The sequence below is a fragment of the Microchirus variegatus genome (genome assembly GCF_963457635.1).
Source record: "Microchirus variegatus genome assembly, chromosome: 17".
Lineage (NCBI taxonomy): Eukaryota > Metazoa > Chordata > Actinopteri > Pleuronectiformes > Soleidae > Microchirus > Microchirus variegatus.
This window is the reverse complement of record NC_139818.1, coordinates 2,415,574-2,436,386: the sequence shown is the minus strand read 5'-3', so window position 1 is coordinate 2,436,386 and position 20,813 is coordinate 2,415,574. Positions and strand designations below refer to the sequence as shown.

Sequence of the window (20,813 nt, the reverse complement as noted above, 5' to 3'; positions counted from 1 at the left end):
CTCATACTGTGCACATGCGCAGACTGCTCCAGCTCTTGTTTTGTTTGGTAAGAAAGTGCGACTCTGCACACGCGCGCGCGCAGTTTGGAGAAGAACAAACCCGAGGCTGAAGGTTTTGTCCACGCGCCTTCGCCACGATGTTCAGCTCCACCTTCAAGAACTTCAACATCAACTTCAACGCCCTGAATGAGCGGAACACGGTCACGGCGGGTGACGTCATCTCGGGACGCTTCACCTTCGAGCTCGCGAAGCCCACGAAGATCAGCGCGATCACCGTGACTGTGACAGGCAAGGCGAACGTGCACTGGTCCACGGGAGGAGGAGGCGGGAGGAAGAGGAGGAGGAGGAGGAAGCACTACTCTGCAAAAGTGGACTTCTTCAGCCTGAAGAGCGCCATTGTGCAAGGAAACACTGGTATGTGTGTGTGTGTGTGTGTGTGTGTGTGTGTGTGTGTACGTGCTCGCGCGCGCGCGTCAATCATCACTCTCTCCAGTGATTGATTGACAGTCAGTCATCACTTCACTCACTCTCGTCTTTCCCTCACAGCTGTCGGTGGCGACATGAAACTTGAGCCTGGCAATCACATGTATCCATTTACATGTCAGCTACCTGATGGGTGTGTATTATGATCTGATTCTTTCTTTTTCAAATCCCAAAACAAACAAACAAACAAACAAAAGCCACAATTCTTATGGAAAGGGTTTTTCCATGAGTTCCTGCTGTGGCTCCATGTTCCAAGCGACTTGAGCCGATACTAAAATAAGTGCGACTGAACAATAACAAAGTATAGATCGGTTAAAAAGACTTAAAGGGACACTGTGTAATATTTATGGGTTTATATAACCCAAAATCCACTCTTTTATACATATTATGTGCTCCTGCATTGTCTAGTCGCTGTATAATAGTTTGTGTTTCATTTTCGTAGTGTTTCAAAAAGTCATGTAAAACAACATGGTCGCGGGCCGCTGTTGCATAGCCACTGTTAGCAGCGAGACGCCATGTTTCTACGGGAGCCTGTAAGGACAAACCCCAAAGTACAAATCAAGAGTCGCTTTACTTGTAGCAGAAGTCCCGCCTCCACTCTCTCCGCTTCGTCTGCTACGGCCGCGGTAGCTCCGCCCTCTCCCTCGCCTCACGAACCTCATCTGCTGACACGGAGAAAGACGACGAGGACGACATTTGACCGGCTGAGGATACCGTAGCGCTCAGGGAAGGGAGGGGGTGAGCAGAGGAGCAGTTCTTTGTTGTAAATATCAGCCTCTCCTCTAGATGGCACTATAAACTACTTACTTCACCTTTAAAGGTGCATTATGTAATAAATCTAAATCAAGTGGCCATAAAATCCTCCTAATATGTCACAGAGACTCAGGAATAATGTTAATTTAACAAACTGAACTCACCAACAACAACAGTACAGACAAAATATTTGCATTAAAAAAATATATTTTGGAGACTGCAAATCATATTGTGGCATGTGGCGCCACCTACCGATGTCTACCAATCGTTGCAGTCAGTAGAGTCTCAGCTGCCGAGCAACCACGGGTTGCCAGTTACGTCAGAAAACGAAACCTGAAAGACCTCTGTATTTTGAATTTGAATGCAGTAACCGTTTTTGGCCACATTCTTACATATGGCGCCTTTTTAAAAATCCTGATAACATGCGTTAATCCCTAACATTTAGCAAGGCAGGGATCCGGCAGGGATTAAAATTAACACTGTCCCGTCGTCCCGGGGACGTCATTAATTGTTATCGGGACGATCAATATTCTCTCTCGGGACGACCACGGGACGAAAGAGAATTTTGACTGACTAAATTTTTCTGTTTAAGTTTTTAACACTTTCTGTGAACCAGAACGGGTTCGCGGTCGGTGAGAAATACTTATGTGAAAAGGTAAATGTCTGCGCGCTCATGTTTGTGTTCAGAGAGACGCAGAGACTGCTCCTCTCTCACTGTGCGCCGCTTGAGCTTGAGCTGTCTTGAGCTGCTTTGCGCGCCCGCACTGCATGTAAACATTTCATTAATGTTGACATGTTTGTTTCAATCACCGAATGAAGCTCCGCCAGGCTTAGCGTTGCTTGTTTATTTATTTAAAATAGATTTTTTTATACACCACGGCTTTTTCTATATCGGGGAACAAGAGCGCATGCGCCCCCATGTAATCAGCGCAGTGAATGTCCAGGTGCCGATTGAAACTCAAGTCACACTATCAAGTACGTCATTATTACGGTTACATCGTTCTTGTCAATAAAGATGTTATATTTAGGGATGCACCGATAATTCGGCGGTCGAAACAGAGCGAGTACACTGTGGAACATCACCTGTTAAACGCTGGAAAATCTCCAAACCAGTATATGAGAGAGAGAGAGAGAGAGAGAGAGAGAGAGTTTTGTCTGGTTGTATTAGTTCGTCCTGTTATTGACGTCATGCTGTCATCACCTGACAGTCTGGTTGATTTAAAGCCCCCAGATGCAGCGGATGCAGCGCACACCAGATGCGCGTCATTGATATCATGCGCAAATACAGATATTAGAATATTTGTGTTTTTTCAAAAGTCATTTTTGAGTAATTTTGACAGCCCTAAACAGCCTCATGCAAATCTCAATGCATGACAGTTCTGTGACTGAGGTTGTTGGTTGTCATCTACAACACAACAAATCTAATCTGGAAATAAATATATTATTTATTATCAACATAATGTATTGTGTTTTTATTATATTACCAGTAAGTAACAACTCAAAATTTAAAAAAAAGATTTTCGGGACGATTCAGGACGATTCGGGACGGTTCAAAATGTTTTTCGGGACGTTTCCGGGACGGTGGTGAAAAAGGTTAGTTTTAATCCCTGATTTCTGGCTTTCAAGAAAGCCAGCGATCGTGAGCCCAATCACAACCACGTTCAGTCGTGTTTCAGTTCAGTGACCGAGTCTGGAACTGATCTCTGTAATGAACTGATTCTAATGATTCAGTTTCACCGAAAACAACTGCTTCACACGCGTCACTAGTGTGTGTGAGGAGCTACTAAAGTAATGGAATACAATAACAAACCAAGCTGAACTACAGTATATAGTGGAAAAGCCTTAGCACCGTAGGTGAGATGAGGATTTGATGCCTCCGTCCACTGTCTCCCAAAACACAAAACCACAGTGGTTTCTTCTGTTTGTGAATTATAGTCAGACAAAAAAGAGATGGTTGTTTGTGATTCTGTGAAAGACGACACTTCAGATAACTGATGTCACGTCTCAGTCTCTACTCTGTTCTGTTGGTAAGTGATTAAACCGTTTCCTCTGAGCTTTATTCACCTTTATTTTCTTCTTCTGCTGTATTTCTGACTGCTGTCCATCAATGCAGAGACTTCCCGTCTTCTTTCACGGGGGTTCATGGACAGATCGAGTACAGCATGATGGTGAGCATCAGCAGATCCTGGCATTTGACCAAGGACTTTGAGACAAAGCTGAACTTTGTACACCACTTCAACACCAACCAGCCGGACCTGAGGGTAAAGTCATTATTCTGCCTTCTTTAAATGAGAAACATGACATTCAGAGACTTAACAAACCTAACAACACGTTATAGAGCAGCAGAAAATGACAGAGTAACGGAGGATGCACAACTCTTAACATCTCGCTTTTCAACTTAACTCCATCTTTGGTCGTTTCACTCGATAATCAATATCTCCATCGCTAACTTTTTTGTTTTTTTTATCCATTTAAAGGCTCCTCTCTCAGGAACCAATCAAATGACACTGTGCTGCCTGTGGTGCGCCTCACCTCCCATCGCAATGACGGTCACCATAGCAAAGAAGGCCTTTGTTCCTGGTACTGTATCATCCGTCCTTCCATTACACCATCCATCCATCCATCCCATTTAATACTGTGTCAAAGATAACTAAAAGCACCTAGAGTCAATTAATGCCACAATATGAATCCAGATCACCACAAAGCTCCTTCTTCACCCATAACCTACATCTCCAGAGAACTTCATCAAAACCAGCACAGCTCAAACCTTCTCAAACCTGGAAATGATGATGTTCTCCAATATCTTGTTTGGTCCTCAAACCAAAATGATTTCTTTGTGACGTGGAACAAAGAAACCAGAACATTCACATTTAAGAAGCTGAAAACTTAAGCTTAAAACCTCGTATAAGACAGATACCTGATACTGGTATATATATATATATATATATATATCAATGCATTCCCAGTAATAACAGCTGTGTTCGTTCCGCCTTCAGGTGAAACTGTGAAAATAACCTGCAACTTCAGTAACGGATCATCTCGAACAGCCACGCTCAAGGTGAAGCTGATCCAGAAGCACGATTACTACACCCACAACAAGCTCCACAGAAGGATGTTCTCCAAGACCCTGGAGTCAGTTAGCGATCAGCCCATCAGTGCCAGGACCAGCTGTGTGCAGACTGACGTCATGCTCACTATTCCCGCGTCTGCGGCGCTCACCATCGCTAACTGCAGCATCCTGGTCGTGAGTTACTGGATTGAGGTTGGTACTGACGAACACTGTCCTGCATGAACGATTTATGACAATCGATATCTCGGTTTTTTAGATGTTGAGAGGTATCACAAGTGTCAGTCTGCATGGACAGAGTCCTCATGGACAGAGTCCTCATGGACAGAGTCCTCATGGACAGAGTCCTCATGGACAGAGTCCTCACGGAGATGATCGTGAGTCTCTGCACTCGAATGACTAGCCTCATTTTGAAGTCACGCATGAGTACATAGACTTACTCTTCTTCTCGCTGATGAATAGCTCTTTGTTTGGCTTGGATTATATTTTTAGCACACAGGAAATGAGAGGAGGATTTACACCAACTGCCAGTCACAAGCCGACTGTATTTAAAAATGAAAGTCAGGTTTCCCACCGGTCCTTGGAATTCTTGAAAGTTTATGAAAATTGACACGGGTCATTGAAAGTGCTTGAATTTTGTGCAAGAAGGAAGTTTAGTTGATGTTTAGGTAAATGTCTCCCTCGTTTGTTATGACGCCACCTACTGTTTCATGCCCTGCATTACTTGATGTACGTGGACGAGGCCTAGCGCAGGACAAACGCGGAGTCGTAATGACTAGCGGTGTTGTGGACACTGTCCACTGTCTCTCTCTCAGATGTTGTAATGTCAAGCAAGCGAGAGCAAATGATCTCTGTCTCACCAAAGACAAATGACAAAGACTGACTTTGACCAAGATCCCAAAAAGGACAATCACTTGTCCAGATGAAGAGCTTTGCTGCAAATCAATAAGAGTGGACACACATCTTCAGCTGTCTCAGCACATTTGGTCCTTGAATTTGAGGGAATTGGTCCTGGAAAGTCCTTGAATTTGATGTCAACAAAGGTGTGGGAACCCTGGAATGTTGTATTCTGGTTTGAAAGGTGAAGCCCAGGATGTGGAGCGGCAGGAGCAGGTATTTGCGAAACTCAGAAGTCAGTTTGAAGTCGGTAAAAACTTTTGCAAGGAGTTGAGACGCCATTTTCAGGTCTTCATGAGGTTTGTGAATTATGTTCCCGTTTAGAGGAAAATAGACTTTAAAGCACCTTTGTTATTTGACTGAGGGCCTGTAGTAGTGCAGAGGCTTGGGCTTCAAGGCCCCTGTGAGACCCTGGAGCGCTTGGGCCTGTTCTGAAATCCGTCCTTGGTCACATATGAGTGGATGCCACGTGATTGACAGCTGGTATCGTCCAATAGGCTTCACAGCGGGAGTTTGTTTTGCAACAAGACGACCACATTCATTGTTTATATTCATATATATTCTTAGGCCAGCACTTGGAAAACGACTGAACCTCTTTTTGAACTTTTTACCTCTGTAGAGATCTTTCCCACATCATGGTGTAAGTTTGCTTTACGATGCACTCAGTTCATTTGTGTCCTCGTGTCCCCCTGCAGGTGAGCCTGAGTGTCTTCGGCTCCGGAGACCTCACAGTGATGTTCCCCATCATTCTCTGTGACACTCCTGTTTACGCTCAACCCCCGGTTTATTCGGGAGTACATTGACAGAATGCCTGGAGCTTCATCTTTAAATGTAAACGATGTTCGATGTGTTTCCTCAGGGTTTTTCTATCAGATTTCCCACATCAGGGATCTTTTTTTACATTTTTACATTTGTCCTAAAAAAATATACTGTGTTGTTTCATGTATGGTTAATAACATTTTTAAAGCCGTCTCATTGATGTTTTTGCATGTCTGTGCGTAACTACATTTCAATGTATTCAATGGGTTTTGCCAACTTTTTACACACCGACTGTTATGAGTTGACCGGTGGCGGCTTGGGCGATATTTTTGCGGGGTCACAGTATGTGAAAATGCATTTTTCAGATGCAGTTTAACGACGTTACACCAAATTAAAATACTGTTCCTCTCCCTCAGAGAAACTTCTGTGTCTATAGCAAATTTAAAAAACAGAAAATCTGCGACCTACTGTGCCACTACGCTTTATAACAAAGATAAAGGAAGTACATCCCTTCTTATGTGCCCTAGCGCCCCCTACTGATGAGTCGCCACCGCAGTCAACCGTTATATCTTAGTCAATGAATGTGTTTTTTTTATATTATCTTTTGAAATGACAAGTGTGTTTAAATCGTCGTCAGTGTTGCTTATGGAGCCGGACAAAAGCACGAGTGGCAACGTACTGTAGAAGTACCATGGATGAAATGTTAAAAATCCATTTGGAACTGCCTTAAATCGTCACACTGCCATATTCTGTGCAGTTTTCACTGCGTTTGTGTCCGTTATTGTCGATGTTCAAAGGTCAGTCGTCGCCTAAAGGTCAAATATGTCACAGTTTGAATGTTGTTAGTACTTAATCCAGAGCATTTATTGATGTGAAAAGTGATGTAGTATGAACTAGGGATGTGACGATACCGCATTGTGATCAAAAACACCCACAGTTAGTTCTTCATAGCAAATATACATTCATTTTCTACCACTATCTTAACCCCTGAGGGTGAAGCCACTTTGAAGTGCCACAAGGGGGAGCTTTGCATCTCTTTAATCGTTTAATGATCTTATGATGTATAACTATCAAAACACAAGAAGGTACCCCAAAATGTTACCAATTTTAAGAGTTTAAGATGTCGTGAATCTCAATATAGCATGCGTTGGTTGGCTTTTATAGCACGCATCATCATCTCATTTTGCTCGGTTCAAAGGCTGCAAATAACAATTATTCTCATAAATGATTAATCGGTCGATTATAGGTAGAACAACCTTGTTTAAGATCAACCTGAACATATCGCGTCTGAGAAACGTAAAAGTACCAAAGACTCAAGAGAAACCTACAACTGCTGTTCTTCTTATTTTTACATATAAACATTTGTAATTACTTTATCACTTTATGCTCTTTTCCCCCTAAAGGTTGGGAACCACTGGTTATTCGTCTGTTATGTGCAATTCAGTCTTTTTTTTTTTTTTTACCATCCATGGACTTAAAAATATCCAGTTTTTCATGCCGAAAGAGCGTGACATTGTTTTTTAACAGTCCAAAGATGTACGAGTCTGAAGTTCACCCATGTATTTGTTACTGTTATATTCTTATTTGTATTTGTATTTAGCAGCTTCTTGTGATAAGGTGCACTACGCTGTTTGTGTGGAGAATGCAGTATTATTATTATTATTATTTCCAATGTCAGTCGTACTAACATGTTTACATCGATTTTTAAAGACTGACTTTCCTAGTAGTCACGTCGTCGTATTGATTAACACTGTATACTCGCATGTTTTCCTGATATATTCATTTAGTCCTTACTAACACCTTGACAGACACCGTAGCCGTGGAGCTCGTGGTTAGCGTTAGCTGAACCTCAGTGCCTGTTATATTCACGATGCCTGCATTAATACGTTCATATGGCAGGTCATTACGCTTCTTTATGCTCCATTTCGGGCTAAAAAAAATATCAAACTAATGCAAATAAAATAATATTTACATTTACTCGAGTTTACATAATGACTCCAAATATACCAACACTGTGATAAATGTTGTGTTTACGCCATTTAAACTCACTTTCTCATCTTTATACGAGAATAATGGAGTAAAAGGGAGTGGCCTACACTACCTCTCATTCAGTGTCGCCCCCTGGTGTTTGATTTTAGCCTCAGCAGAAAGTCAGTCACAGCTGAAGGTGATTGGAACGCTGGTTTATTAAAGGCCTTTCTGTCAGTGACTGTACAGTTCTGTCAAACCATACACTTTTATAAGAATGTTATATTTTTTGAAGAATAAAAGAAAATGTCATAATGTTTTTATTTGTGTGTGTTTTTAATTTATTATTTATTTGTCTAAATGTGTTGACTCGACTTAAGACTATGTACTAACAGACGGTTTAACTCTACATACATTTAAGTAAAAATGTGTGTAACTTGACATTAAAGTGCTCATAAAAGTATATTAATGATGAACTTTAGAGACATTAACACCTTGAACCTTAACCCTCGTGTTCGCTGTGCAACGTTGGACAAACCTTTGTAATCGGAGTCGTGAGTAGTGGCGCACACACACATTTTTATTTTCTAATCTGTGTTTTTATAATCATCCGTCAGTCTGAATCAAACCAAGCGAGATTTTATTTTACTTGTGGTTTAATTATTAACCGTACCTTATAAAACCTGCCTTCACCGTCTCTCGTAAAGCTTTTGCTTTTCAGCAGCAGCGACGCAGCTGAAAACGCCATCATGGCTGTGAAGACTTTCACAGTGGGATATAATCCCATCAACCAGGGGGACTTTTTCACCAGTGGCGATCTACTCACGGGTCAAGTCACCTTAGAGCAGGAGAACGACGGCAAAATAAAGTCCATCAGTGTGAAGCTGAAGGGAAAAGCGGAAGTAAGGTGGACCGAAAACAACGGGAAAAGAAACGTAACTTACCACGCGAAAGAAAAGTTCTTCAGCATCCAGCAGTTCATCATTCCAGAGAGTCTCAGTGAGTACGACACTCGTCTCATTCACTTTATACATAACTGCTCAAGAGAGTCTGTCCTCACAAGTTAATCTGTCCATTATTTTCTCCATTAATCGAGTCATCGTTTGGTCCATAAAATGTCGATCAAGTTTGTCAAACTCTGGAAATGATGTTGATGATTAGAGCTGCAGCTAACGATTATTTTCGTAATCGATTCATTTTCTCGATGAATCGATGAATCGGTTGGTCCATAAAATGTCAGAAAATGTTAAAAAATTTGATCAGTGTTTGTCAAAACTGTAAATTATGATGTTCTCTAAAGTCTTGTTTTGTTCACAAACCAAAATGATTCAGTTTTAATGATTTCTTTGTTTATGTGGAGCAAAGACTAAGAAAATATTCACATTCAAGAAGCTAAAACAATCAGAAATCTTGTTTTAATGATGAAAAAAGCTTCAAACCGATTATCGATTATCAAAATAGTTGGCGTTTAATTTGGTAATCGATTAATAATCGATTAATCAATTAATCGTTTCAGCTCTAGTTTTAATGATTGTTATCTGGAGCAAAGGAACCAGAAAATATTCTTTAATTCTTTATTTAAGAAGCTAAAACAATCAGAAATCTTGTTTTAATCATGGAAAAAGCTTCAAACTGAATAGTCGATCAAAATATCTGACAATTCATTTAGTAATAGATTAATAATCGATTAATGGTAATTGTTTCAGCTCTAATTATCTGGGATATGGAATATCCTCGTATACACATTTGTATACAAATTTCTTTAATTGTTCACTGTTAATTTAATTTAATTTAATTTAATTTAATTTAATTTAATTTAATTTAATTTAATTTAATTTAATTGGCTTTTCCTGCTAAAAGTGTGTCCATAAACACCATTACACTGATTTTGATTTGCAAACCTTACATATAATGATGTCACTGTGCTTTATTTATTGTTTTTCAGGCAATAATACTGTTGTGCAGGGCTGCCATGTCTATCCATTCACCTTTCAGATTCCAGCACAGTAAGTTATTGTGTATAAAACAGGTATACATATATATATATATATATATATATATATATATATATATATATATATATATATATATATATATATATATATATATATATATATATATATATATATATAGTACATGATGAATATGATCATTCCCATATATTGTATTGTTTTCACATGAACACACGAGAGATTAAATAAGTCATTCGACTGCACTTTGTATATCTGAACGTGCAAATCTATCTAACATGAATATTTGAAAGGTTTAGCTGCACAATAAAGTGTGTCATTATCCATCAACATAAATAACAATTTGTGAATTAAAATGAACAAATTGAGTACAAAAAGTGTACAAATGTTCGGCCTGTATGCTGATATATATATATATATAAATATATAAATGACCTGCTGTTCTAGTTCAGACATCATTTCAACGCCACAGCTTTGTTTTATTTAACACTATATATATGTTAAATAACACTATATAACACTAACATCACTGGTCTGGGCTGTTTCAGAGAGCTGCCGTCCTCCTTTAAAGCCAAACGTGGAAAGATCCAGTACTCACTGGAGGCAAACCTGAGCCGGCCCATGAGAATGGACAGCAAAGCTAAGGCCATCTTCACCATCTATCACAAAGTTAACGCAATCAGTGACCCGGCACTATTGCTATACAAACAAGCCCTATAATCCATGTCCTAGATTACATTTAAGTGTATATAAAAACATACAAATATTTGTAATTTTTCCCCCTCAGACTCCACAACACAACATCATTGATAAGAAACTGAAGGTCTTTGCATCAGGAGCAGTTGGAATGGATGTGAATATTCCACAGACTGGTTTCAAACAAGGTACAGAACATCATTCTACTGTCAGTAAAACCCAGTTGGATCCAAGTCCCTCCTGTTTTCAGCTCAGTATTAAACTGATAAGCATGAACTGATCATATGAGCGTCACCAAATAACTTAAAGCGGACCTAGACCGGAAGTTCCAATTAAGGCTGTTTTTTAGTGTGTATCTGCGTCATTACCTTGTTTAAGAAGCCCTGAAGGTTCTAAACAAACAGTTCAGCCACTGCTGAGAACGCTGTGTTTTATTGTAATCTCGGGCTCAGCGAGATCTCTGAAAAAACCCGGTCCTGTTACGTAAACAGTGGTTCTCCTGAACAGCAGATCCTCCTGCTCCGGGCACTAGTCCGGGCACATCCGGTTGCGTACATTGAACCGCAGAAGAAGAATAATGTCCGTTGTAGAGGTTTTTCACGAGCGACAGTGTCTTCTGACTCTGGGTCAAAGGTCGCCAAAGGGACTGCGGCGGGGAGTCTTGAAGAAGCTATTTTTAAACACAGTTAAATCAATGTTTTGATAATGAGTAGCAGTGCATCCACCGTTCCAGAGGGGGGAGCTGCGCTTCTGAGAGCTGGTGTGCCGAATGTCACTTCCGGGTACTGGCCAATCATAAGACAGTCTGTCTTCTCAGGCAAGATTTATGTCTGAAATAGCGCGGCTGACAAGTGCTTCAAAAAGGACAGATTTCTATCGGCTCGTTTCCAGCAACTAGGAGGTTTTTGAGCATAAAAACAAGTTAATATATGCAAGTAGACCTCCATAACTAACATATATGTGCAACAGGACCACTCTATGTGACCCTTAACTTTCTGCTTCCCTTCTACACTCTCTTCACTAGAGGTTTGTTGGGCAGGAAAAGGTCGTAAAAAAGTGTTGTAAATACTGCAGCGGTGACTCCCTTCTCCAAACGCCTGCACAAGCTGCCTATTCAATTAAATTCAACTCAACTCAATTCTAATCTATTGTTATTATTATTAATATTATTATAACAGCACCAAATCACAACATATATTATCTCAAGGCACAGAAACCTATATTATAGATTATTATATATTAATATCATAGAGAGAACAGAAACCCAAACACTAGGCATCAGTGGAGAAGTAATCTCTGTCTTGCTTGTTCCATCTTGCAGGAATAATAAACGACAGCATGTTCTTTTAAGTCTATATTGATTAGACAAATATTTTTTCTACAACATTAAATTACTTTTACAATATTGACACACGCAGCTTCAAAGTCCACTGTGTAAGAATTAGTGACCTCTACAGGTGAGAGTGCAGAAGGCAACAAAAGGAGGGTTTCTTCCTGTCTCAGGGAAACTATGGTGGCCTTTGCAGACCAGAAAGGATGTCATTCTTGTGAGACGGCGGCCGTATAAATGGTTTATCGTAAAGCTAAGAAAACCAAATGACCAAGAGCGTGGTGAAAGTCAAAGTTAAAGTTCTCTCCTCTGTTTTCCAGGTGAAGGCATCACGGTCGTGGCCTTCATTCAGAACAAATCCTCCCGCGACATCACACCCAAGTACTGCGTCTATCAGAAGAAGAGCTACTTTGCGAAGGACAAGCGCAACGTGGAGACCAAGGACATCCTGAAAGAGGTGGGAGAAGCCATTCCACCACGTTCTGCTGGTCAGAATGTCACCAGGATCATCACCGTCCCTCCCACCACACAAGTGTCTATCTTGAACTGCAGCATCATCAAAGTAGAGTACAGACTCAGGGTGGGTTTATCTTTCTCTTACTTTCACAAAATATGTATTTGTATTACAGCTTGTGACACTGACATGTTTATTTCTTCTTCCCTACAGGTGTATCTGGATGTTAAGTACGCTTCAGACCCTGAGATCAAGTTCCCCATCATCATCCTGCCTTCTTTACGGGGGTGTGATGAAGAGCAGCCACCTGAATATCCTCCCTATGGATTTAACGCATTCACAAACCCAGACTTCCAACTAAACCCTCATGCTCCGCCTCCATCCTACAGCTCTCATGTGTTGTATCCCTCTGTGAATGATAGTGATAGGAAATACTAGATAGTCACACTTAAAGGTGCATTATGTAATAAATCTAAAGCAACTGGCCATAAAATCCTCCTCATATGTCACAGAGACTCAGGAATAATGTTCATATAACAAACTGAACTCACCAACAACAACAGTACAGACAAAGTATTTGCATTAAAAAAAATATTTTTCAAACTGCAAATCATGTTTATGTTTTGAAATCATGTTTTGGCGTTATGTGGCGCCAACTACCACCGTCTACCAGTCATTGCAGTCAGTAGAGTCTCAGCTGCCGAGCAACCACGGATGGCCAGTTACCTCAGAAAACCAAACCTAAAAGACTTCGGTATTTTGAATTTGAATGTAGTAACCGCTTTTGGCCACATTCATACATATGGCACCTTTAACTTCCACCAAGGAAGAAGGTTGCGTCTTTTGCCGAGTTTGTCTGCACCATAACTCAAGACTAAGGCTGGATTTGGTTGGAATTTGTAGTTTATGATGCATTGTGTGTTGAGCTGCTGTTAAAACACACCTGGACTAAAGACTACGCATTAACAGATGGTTTAATCCGTCATACGTTTCTGTAAAAATGTGTGTAACCTGACATTAAAGTGCTCATAAAAGTATATTAATGGTGAACTTATCACACGTCCAGGTTATAGCGACATTAACACATTGAACCTTAGCCCTCGTGATCCCTGTGTAACGTGTTGGACACACCTATGAGTTGTTGTGTGCACACACACGCACGCACGCACGCACGCACGCACGCACGCACGCACGCACGCACGCACGCACGCACGCACGCACGCACGCACGCACGCACGCACGCACACACACACACACACACACACACACACACACACACACACACACACACACACACACACACACACACACACACACACACACACACACACACACACACACACACACACACACACACACACACACACACACGCACACACACACAGAGAAGCACTGTTGTTAAATCACTGTGTTTACATGTAACCATGTGTGTGTTATACTCTATTTAGCCCAGTGTTTCTTCCACACAGCAACATTTTATTTCCTAATCTGTGTTTTTTAATCATCTCCCAGTCTGAATCAAACCTTTAAGTTTGAGATTCTGCTGAAGTCTTGCGGTTTAATTATTAACCGAGTTTATCTGCACGCAAAGTTTAAAACCCCAGTCTTCAGCGTCTCTCGTAAAGCTTCTGCGTTTCAGCTTCAGCAGCAAACACTAATGGCCGGCACGTTGAAGACATTCACGGTGGGATATAATCCCATCAACAAAGGGGATTTTTTCACCAGTGGCGATCGCCTCACGGGTCAAGTCACCTTAGAGCAGGAGAACGACGGTAAAGTACTGTCCATCACTGTGAAGCTGAAGGGAAAAGCAGAAGTAAGGTGGACCGAAAACTACGGGAAAACGTCTGTAACTTATCATAAGAAAGAAAAATACTTCAGCATCAAGCAGTTCATCATTCCAGAGAGCCTCGGTGAGTACGACGCTCTTACTTTACACGTAACTGCACAAGAATCTGCTAAAATCTGGTTTTAATCAAGAAAAAAAAGCTTCAACCCGATTAATCAATTATCAAAATAGCCGATGATTAATTTAGAAATCGATTTAATAACAGTTATGGCTGTTTTGTTTTGGTAGTGATGGAATATCTAATAAATAGCACATCTCAATATCCTTGTTTATATATATATATTTGTATACAAATTCTATTTCTTTAACTGTAAATACTTTAAGTAAGATGAATATAGCGAAGGTTAAATGAGATATATATATAGTCCGTGACCAACTTCAGTGATAAAGGTTATGATTTATGTGTGATTTATTTTTAAAGCATCAAAAAGTGTTATATAAATATAGAGTAGTCACCATTGTATTTATATTTTTGATCTGCGAAAGAGAAATTATCTTCACCAATGGCAGGAAAATCACACGTGTAATTAATCAAAGAATAAATTGCTTTGAGTTCCATTTATCAATTAAATTTAAAGGGCTTTTCCTGCTAAAAGTGTGTCAAAGCGTCCATAAACAAACATATTTACATATTTGACTTTTGATGTTGCAAAACTTACATATAATGATGTCACTGTGCTTTAGCTCTAATTATCTGGGATATGGAATATCCTCGTTTACACTTTGGTATAAAAATTATTTTTCTTTAATTGTTCACCGTTTACCTAATTTAATTTAATTTAATCAACATATTTACACTGACTTTTGATTTTCAAACCTTACGTATAATTATGTCACTGTGCTTTTATTTAATGTTTTTCAGGCAATAATACTGTTGTGCAGGGCTGCCATGTCTATCCATTCACCTTTCAGATTCCAGCACAGTAAGTTAGTGTATATGTATATATATATATGAAAATCCTCTAAGTTCCAAACTGAACTCACTGGTCTGGGCTGTTTCAGAGAGCTGCCGTCCTCCTTTAAAGCCACACATGGAAAGGTCCGGTACTCACTGGAGGCAAACCTGAGCCGGCCCATGAGAATGGACAGCAAAGCTAAGGCCATCTTCACCATCTTTCACAAAGGAAACTCCATCAGTGACCCGGCACTATTGGTATACAAACAAGCCCTACAATCCATGTCCAGTATGATGTTTAAGTGCATAAGAAACACTAAAAATATCTCTAAAAATTTATTTTTTTCCCCCTCAGACTCCACAACACAACATCATTGATAAGAAACTGAAGCTCTTTGCATCAGGAGCAGTGGGAATGGACGTGAATATTCCACAGACTGGTTTCACACAAGGTACAGATCATCGTTCTCTGTCAGCAGCACAAGACAGCGGCCGTATAAGCGGTGAAAGTCAAAGTCAAAGTTCTCTCCTCTGTTTTCCAGGTGAAGGCATCACGGTCGTGGCCTTCATTCATAACAAATCCTCCCGTGACATCACACCCAAGTACTGCGTCTATCAGAAGAAGAGCTACTTTGCGATGGGAAAGCGGAGAGTGGAGACCAAGGACATCCTGAAAGAGGTGGGAGAAGCCATTCCACGTTCTGCTGGTCAGAATGTCACCAGGATCATCAGCATCCCTCCCACCACACAAGTGTCTATCTTGAACTGCACCATCCTCAAAGTAGAGTACAGACTCAGGGTGGGTTTATCTTTCTCTTACTTTTACAAAATATGTTTTAGGAGCAGCACAGCTTGTGACACTGACCTGTTTATTTCTTCTTCCCTACAGGTGTATCTGGATGTTAAGTACGCTTCAGACCCTGAGATCAAGTTCCCCATCATCATCCTGCCTTCTTTCCTGGGGGGTGATGAAGAACAGCCACCTGAATATCCTCCCTATGGATTTAACGCATTCACAAACCCAGACTTCCTCCCAAACCCACCAGCCTTGAACCCTTATGCTCCGCCTCCATCCTACGGCTCTCACGAGTTGTATCCGTCCTTGAATGGTTGTGATGGGAAATACTAGTTTAGCCGCATTAACACATTCCACCAAGGTAGGAAGGATTTGGTTGGAATTTGTAGTTTATGATGCATTTAAGAAATGATTTTAGATTGTACTGGTGAAGTTGTGCGGTTATTCAAATGATATGTGAGCATATTAATGTAGGAAATTCCAATCAGACTCTATTGTACAATCAGAACCCATGTTTTGGTCCACCTTTAAATTTATAAAGCTATTTATTACCAACGCCTCAGTGATCTCTGAACTTCTGTGAGTCTGATCAGGTCAGTAAACGGCAGTAACTCAAGAGTAAAGCTTTTATCCATATATACCCTGTGAGAATAGGAACAAAAACCTGTTTATTTTTTATTCTTTTGGTGTGTGTGTGTGTGTGTGTGTGTGTGTGTGTGTGTGTGTGTGTGTGTGTGTGTGTGTGTGTGTGTGTGTGTGTGCATGGACAGGGTTTAGATATGGATTTAAAAGCTGTTCATCTTGTGAGATAGTGTGTGAGTGCATTGAGACAGAGATCACACTGTCAACATCCTTGTGTCACCGGGGCCCATTGCGTCATTTGCCCATGTTTTTTGTTGTGTGTGCTTAATGTTGCGCAACACTTTCCAGTCTTCTTGCCAGTTCTAGCTGATTTGAAGATAATCTCAAGGAGTATGAATGAAGGTACTACTGAGTTAAAAAAAAAAAAAAGGTTAAAGTCTTCTTTCACTTGTGTTTATGGTGTTGTGTTGTTGAGAAATACCTCACAAATGGATCGACGCAGTCTTTTCTTGATTCTTTAAACACTTCTTCTGTGTGATGTCGGTCGTGTGGCGTTCACTGGAAAATAAAAAGCAACACATGGTGGAGTCGTGAAACAAAAGCAACGCTGTGGATCCATAAACTGTCATTCATGGTTGTTATATTCATCTTTTGTGGTCCTTGATCTTGGGTCAAGGCAGTTATGTTATTTAAACATGACTCATGTAGAAAAGAGAGATAACCCAGCGATACTAGCCCTTCAGTCACATGATGTGAGACGCTTCTTTCCACGAGAATTTTAGCCTGAATGAGTCACGCTCATCATGAGGTTTCAATTACGGCCAGAAGGATGTGTCTTTTACTACTAATGGAAGTAGTTTATTGTGTGAGTGGGTTCACTATTGTTATGATTTGGATTTTTTTTTTTTCCCAGTACTCAAGTGCCTTCTTCTTTAAAAAAAAAAAAAAAGCTTGGAACACTGTTGTTATGATGGTGGATCCACATTTTACTTTGAAATATTGCATTATTACTCATAAAAATTCACTTTAAAAGTGACAAAACGTTTCACTAGATTCTTGTTCCGTTGCTCAAGCCATTGTTTTACATAGATTCTAAGAAAATTAGGCAAATTCCGCTCACTCTTCATTGTTGACATCTGTGTTTTGTTTGAGCACACATGGGCAACATAAGGGGCTGGGGCCGGATCTGGCCCACACACCAGTTTTATCTGGCCTCAATTCGAGTTGTGATATTACCAATTGTGATAACACCTAACGGTTTCATACCATCACATTACAGTTTTTCTCAGATGCTAAAACACAAAAGCCAATCCTCTAAACCAAATGACCAGTTGTCTAAACACATTTACTAAATCTAGCCATAATTTTCCAATATCATAAACACATTTCACATGAAGACACAATTCACAAAACACAATCCTCCGTTCTCATAAATCTAAACACATGTTTCCTTGCTAAAATAACATATTCTCAAATGAAAGTTCATGTGATGCAAAATGCTTGCCACAGTCAGCAATAATTGAACACAATGAACACACCTGGCGTCATTTATTACACACAACGACTCCAAATTGAAGACACTTGTTGCTAATGCTGTGACCACACCTATAAAAGCGGGCGTTTTTCCCGCGGTGCCTAGCAAGAGACAATATAGCCTGCGATGTGGATGAGGTGATGTGGCCCGATGCAGTTTGGCGACATGATGCCGCACAGTGACTGTGGTGTGAATGACGAAAATAATAAAAAACGTCACACCCTGATCATGTTTTCAAGAGTGCTGATGTGTGCAATAGATTCTGTTTTTTGCATTGAGTTGTGTTACAGTAGTGTACTTGCAGAATTTTCTGTACTCTTCATATGAAACTCACAACTCTAAATGCCTAATCCTCTGCAGAGAGCTAAGAAGATCCGTTACTCTAAAGTTTTTAAAAAATATGCATTGGCAGTTATGAAACAAAGAACCTTCTCACAAATTGAGCATTGTGTTTTAAATTGTTTTGCTGTAGTGTGTAATGATGTGTATAGTGTTTACATTTTTGAAAGCTTCGAGCTGCTCTTTTGGTGTGAAAGTTTGAGTTTTGAAGTGAGAAGGTGTGGTTGTGCTTATGTAGCTTTAGAAAAGGGTATTGTGTTTAGACATTGGGGAACATGGAGGAAACGTTTGTGAAATGTGTTTAAACATTTGAGAAAAACTGTAAACTAATGAAACACAGCCAGACTTTTATTTTGAAATAGTCTTAGGAAAGGAAATGTATCAGGTTATGTCACAGCATCACTCACAAGGTAAATATTGAGGATTTTAGACATTTCCTTTGCTAAATGTTGGAGATAAATGCATGTTTTCAGGATTTTTAAGTCTTCTTAACTGATCTACAACTGATTCTGCATTGTTTCTTGTGACTCTTCCAGTGGCGACACTATGACTAATGTTCTGTTTCCAGTTAGAAACAATACACAACAATACTTTTATTTTAAAATGTACTGTTTGTACATTTCTACTCTTTGTAAAACTTTAGTAACATTTATGGTATGAACTTTACGTGCGTTTGAGAACCTAGCTTGTCCATTTTTGGGCTACTATTAAAAACAGGTGGTCCAAAATGGCCACCGCTAATATAAAACGGCTAACTTAAAGAGAAATGTAGCTGTTATAGTTACATTTTATTGAGTTGCTGCCAACAATACTTTTATTTTTTAAATGTCAAGGGTACTTTACGTTATTAATTCAAAGCTATTGTTTGTCAACATTTAGCAACATTTATGGTATGAACTTCAAGTGTGTTGGAGAACCTAGCTTTTCCATTTTAGGGCTACTTCTAAAAAACAGGTGGTCCAAAATGACCGCTGCCAAAGAGCTAGCTAACCCGGCTCCTGGTATGCTATATGTTAAAAGACTAATTTAAAGAGAAATTTAGCTGTTATAGTTCTATTTTATTGAGTTGCTGCCAACAATGCTTTTATTTGAAACATTTCAAGGGTACTTTACTTTATTAAATAAAAGCTACGGTTTATAAACATTTAGCAGAATTTATGAGTGAACTTCAAGTGTGTTGGAGAACCTAGCTTGTCCATTTTCGGGCTACTATTAAAAACAGGTGGTCCAAAATGGCCACCGCTAATATAAAAAGGCTAACTTAAAGAGAAATTTAGCTAGTTATAGTTAAATTTTATTGAGTTGCTGCCAACAATACTTTTAGTTTAAACATTTCAAGGGTACTTTACTTTATTAATTCAAAGAATAGAATAGAATGCCTTTATTGTCATTATACAAGTTGTACAACGAGATTTACTTGACTTCACCTTGAAAGTGCATACGTTTGTCTGTTAAAGCTACTGTTTGTCAACATTTAGCAACATTTATGGGTGAACTTCGAGTGTGTTGGAAAACCTAGCTTGTCCATTTTTGGGCTACTATTAAAAACAGGTGGTCCAAAATGGCCACCGCGAAAGAGCTAGCTAACCCGGCTCCTGGTATGCTATATGTAAAAAAGGCTAATTTAAAGAGAAATTTAGCTGTTATACTTCAATTTTATTGAGTTTCTGCCAACAATACTTTTATTTTAAACATTTCAAGGGTACTTTATTCAAAGCTATAGTTTGTCAACATTTAGCAACATTTATGAGTGAACTTCAAGTGTGTTGGAGAACCTAGCTTGTCCATTTTTGGGCTACTACTAAAAACAGGTGGTCCAAAATGGCCGCCGCCAAAGAGCTAGCTAACCCGGCTCCTGGTATGCTACGTGTAAAAAGGCTATTTTAAAGAGAAATTTAGCTGTTATAGTTCTATTTTATTGAGTTGCTGCCAACAATGCTTTTATTTGAAACATTTCAAGGGTACTTTACTTTATTAAATAAAAGCTACGGTTTATAAACATTTAGCAGAATTTATGAGTGAACTTCAAGTGTGTTGGAGAACCTAGCTTGTCCATTTTCGGGCTACTATTAAAAACAGGTGGTCCAAAATGGCCACCGCTAATATAAAAAGGCTAACTTAAAGAGAAATTTAGCTGTTATAGTTAAATTTTATTGAGTTGCTGCCAACAATACTTTTAGTTTAAACATTTCAAGGGTACTTTACTTTATTAATTCAAAGCTACTGTTTGTCAACATTTAGCAACATTTATGGGTGAACTTCGAGTGTGTTGGAAAACCTAGCTTGTCCATTTTTGGGCTACTATTAAAAACAGGTGGTCCAAAATGGCCACCGCGAAAGAGCTAGCTAACCCGGCTCCTGGTATGCTATATGTAAAAAAGGCTAATTTAAAGAGAAATTTAGCTGTTATACTTCAATTTTATTGAGTTTCTGCCAACAAT

General features: G+C 39.6%; 3 protein-coding genes across 3 annotated transcripts; all 3 read left to right on the top strand.

Annotated features, from left to right (window-relative positions):
• Positions 1-101: 101 nt before the first annotated feature.
• Positions 102-8,146, top strand: LOC310939305 (arrestin domain-containing protein 3-like). Its single transcript, XM_083904016.1, has 6 exons — positions 102-414; positions 547-616; positions 3,350-3,497; positions 3,714-3,816; positions 4,233-4,498; positions 5,896-8,146. The coding sequence occupies exons 1-6, from the start codon at positions 138-140 to the stop codon at positions 6,001-6,003; spliced, it is 972 nt and encodes a 323-aa protein (XP_083760142.1). The 5' UTR covers positions 102-137; the 3' UTR covers positions 6,004-8,146.
• Positions 8,147-8,676: 530 nt separating this feature from the next.
• LOC310939495 (arrestin domain-containing protein 3-like) lies at positions 8,677-12,815 on the top strand (the record flags this gene model as incomplete). The annotated part of the gene is made up of 6 exons (XM_083904264.1): positions 8,677-8,926; positions 9,873-9,933; positions 10,446-10,596; positions 10,685-10,781; positions 12,244-12,503; positions 12,591-12,815. The coding sequence occupies 6 exons, from the start codon at positions 8,677-8,679 to the stop codon at positions 12,813-12,815; spliced, it is 1,044 nt and encodes a 347-aa protein (XP_083760390.1).
• A 1,219-nt stretch (positions 12,816-14,034) lies between these two features.
• Positions 14,035-16,250, top strand: LOC310939490 (arrestin domain-containing protein 3-like; the record flags this gene model as incomplete). The annotated part of the gene is made up of 6 exons (XM_083904258.1): positions 14,035-14,290; positions 15,089-15,149; positions 15,229-15,379; positions 15,477-15,573; positions 15,664-15,920; positions 16,011-16,250. The coding sequence occupies 6 exons, from the start codon at positions 14,035-14,037 to the stop codon at positions 16,248-16,250; spliced, it is 1,062 nt and encodes a 353-aa protein (XP_083760384.1).
• Positions 16,251-20,813: the final 4,563 nt, after the last annotated feature.

What these genes read in the sequence shown, in the direction of transcription:
- LOC310939305 (XM_083904016.1), top strand. Translation starts at nt 138, where the DNA reads ATGTTCAGCTCCACCTTCAAGAACTTCAACATCAACTTCAACGCCCTG. An exon ending in ACATGTCAGCTACCTGATGG is followed by an intron (nt 617 to 3,349) that starts GTGTGTATTATG and finishes CCATCAATGCAG; the next exon opens with AGACTTCCCGTCTTCTTTCA. An exon ending in AAAGAAGGCCTTTGTTCCTG is followed by an intron (nt 3,817 to 4,232) that starts GTACTGTATCAT and finishes TTCCGCCTTCAG; the next exon opens with GTGAAACTGTGAAAATAACC.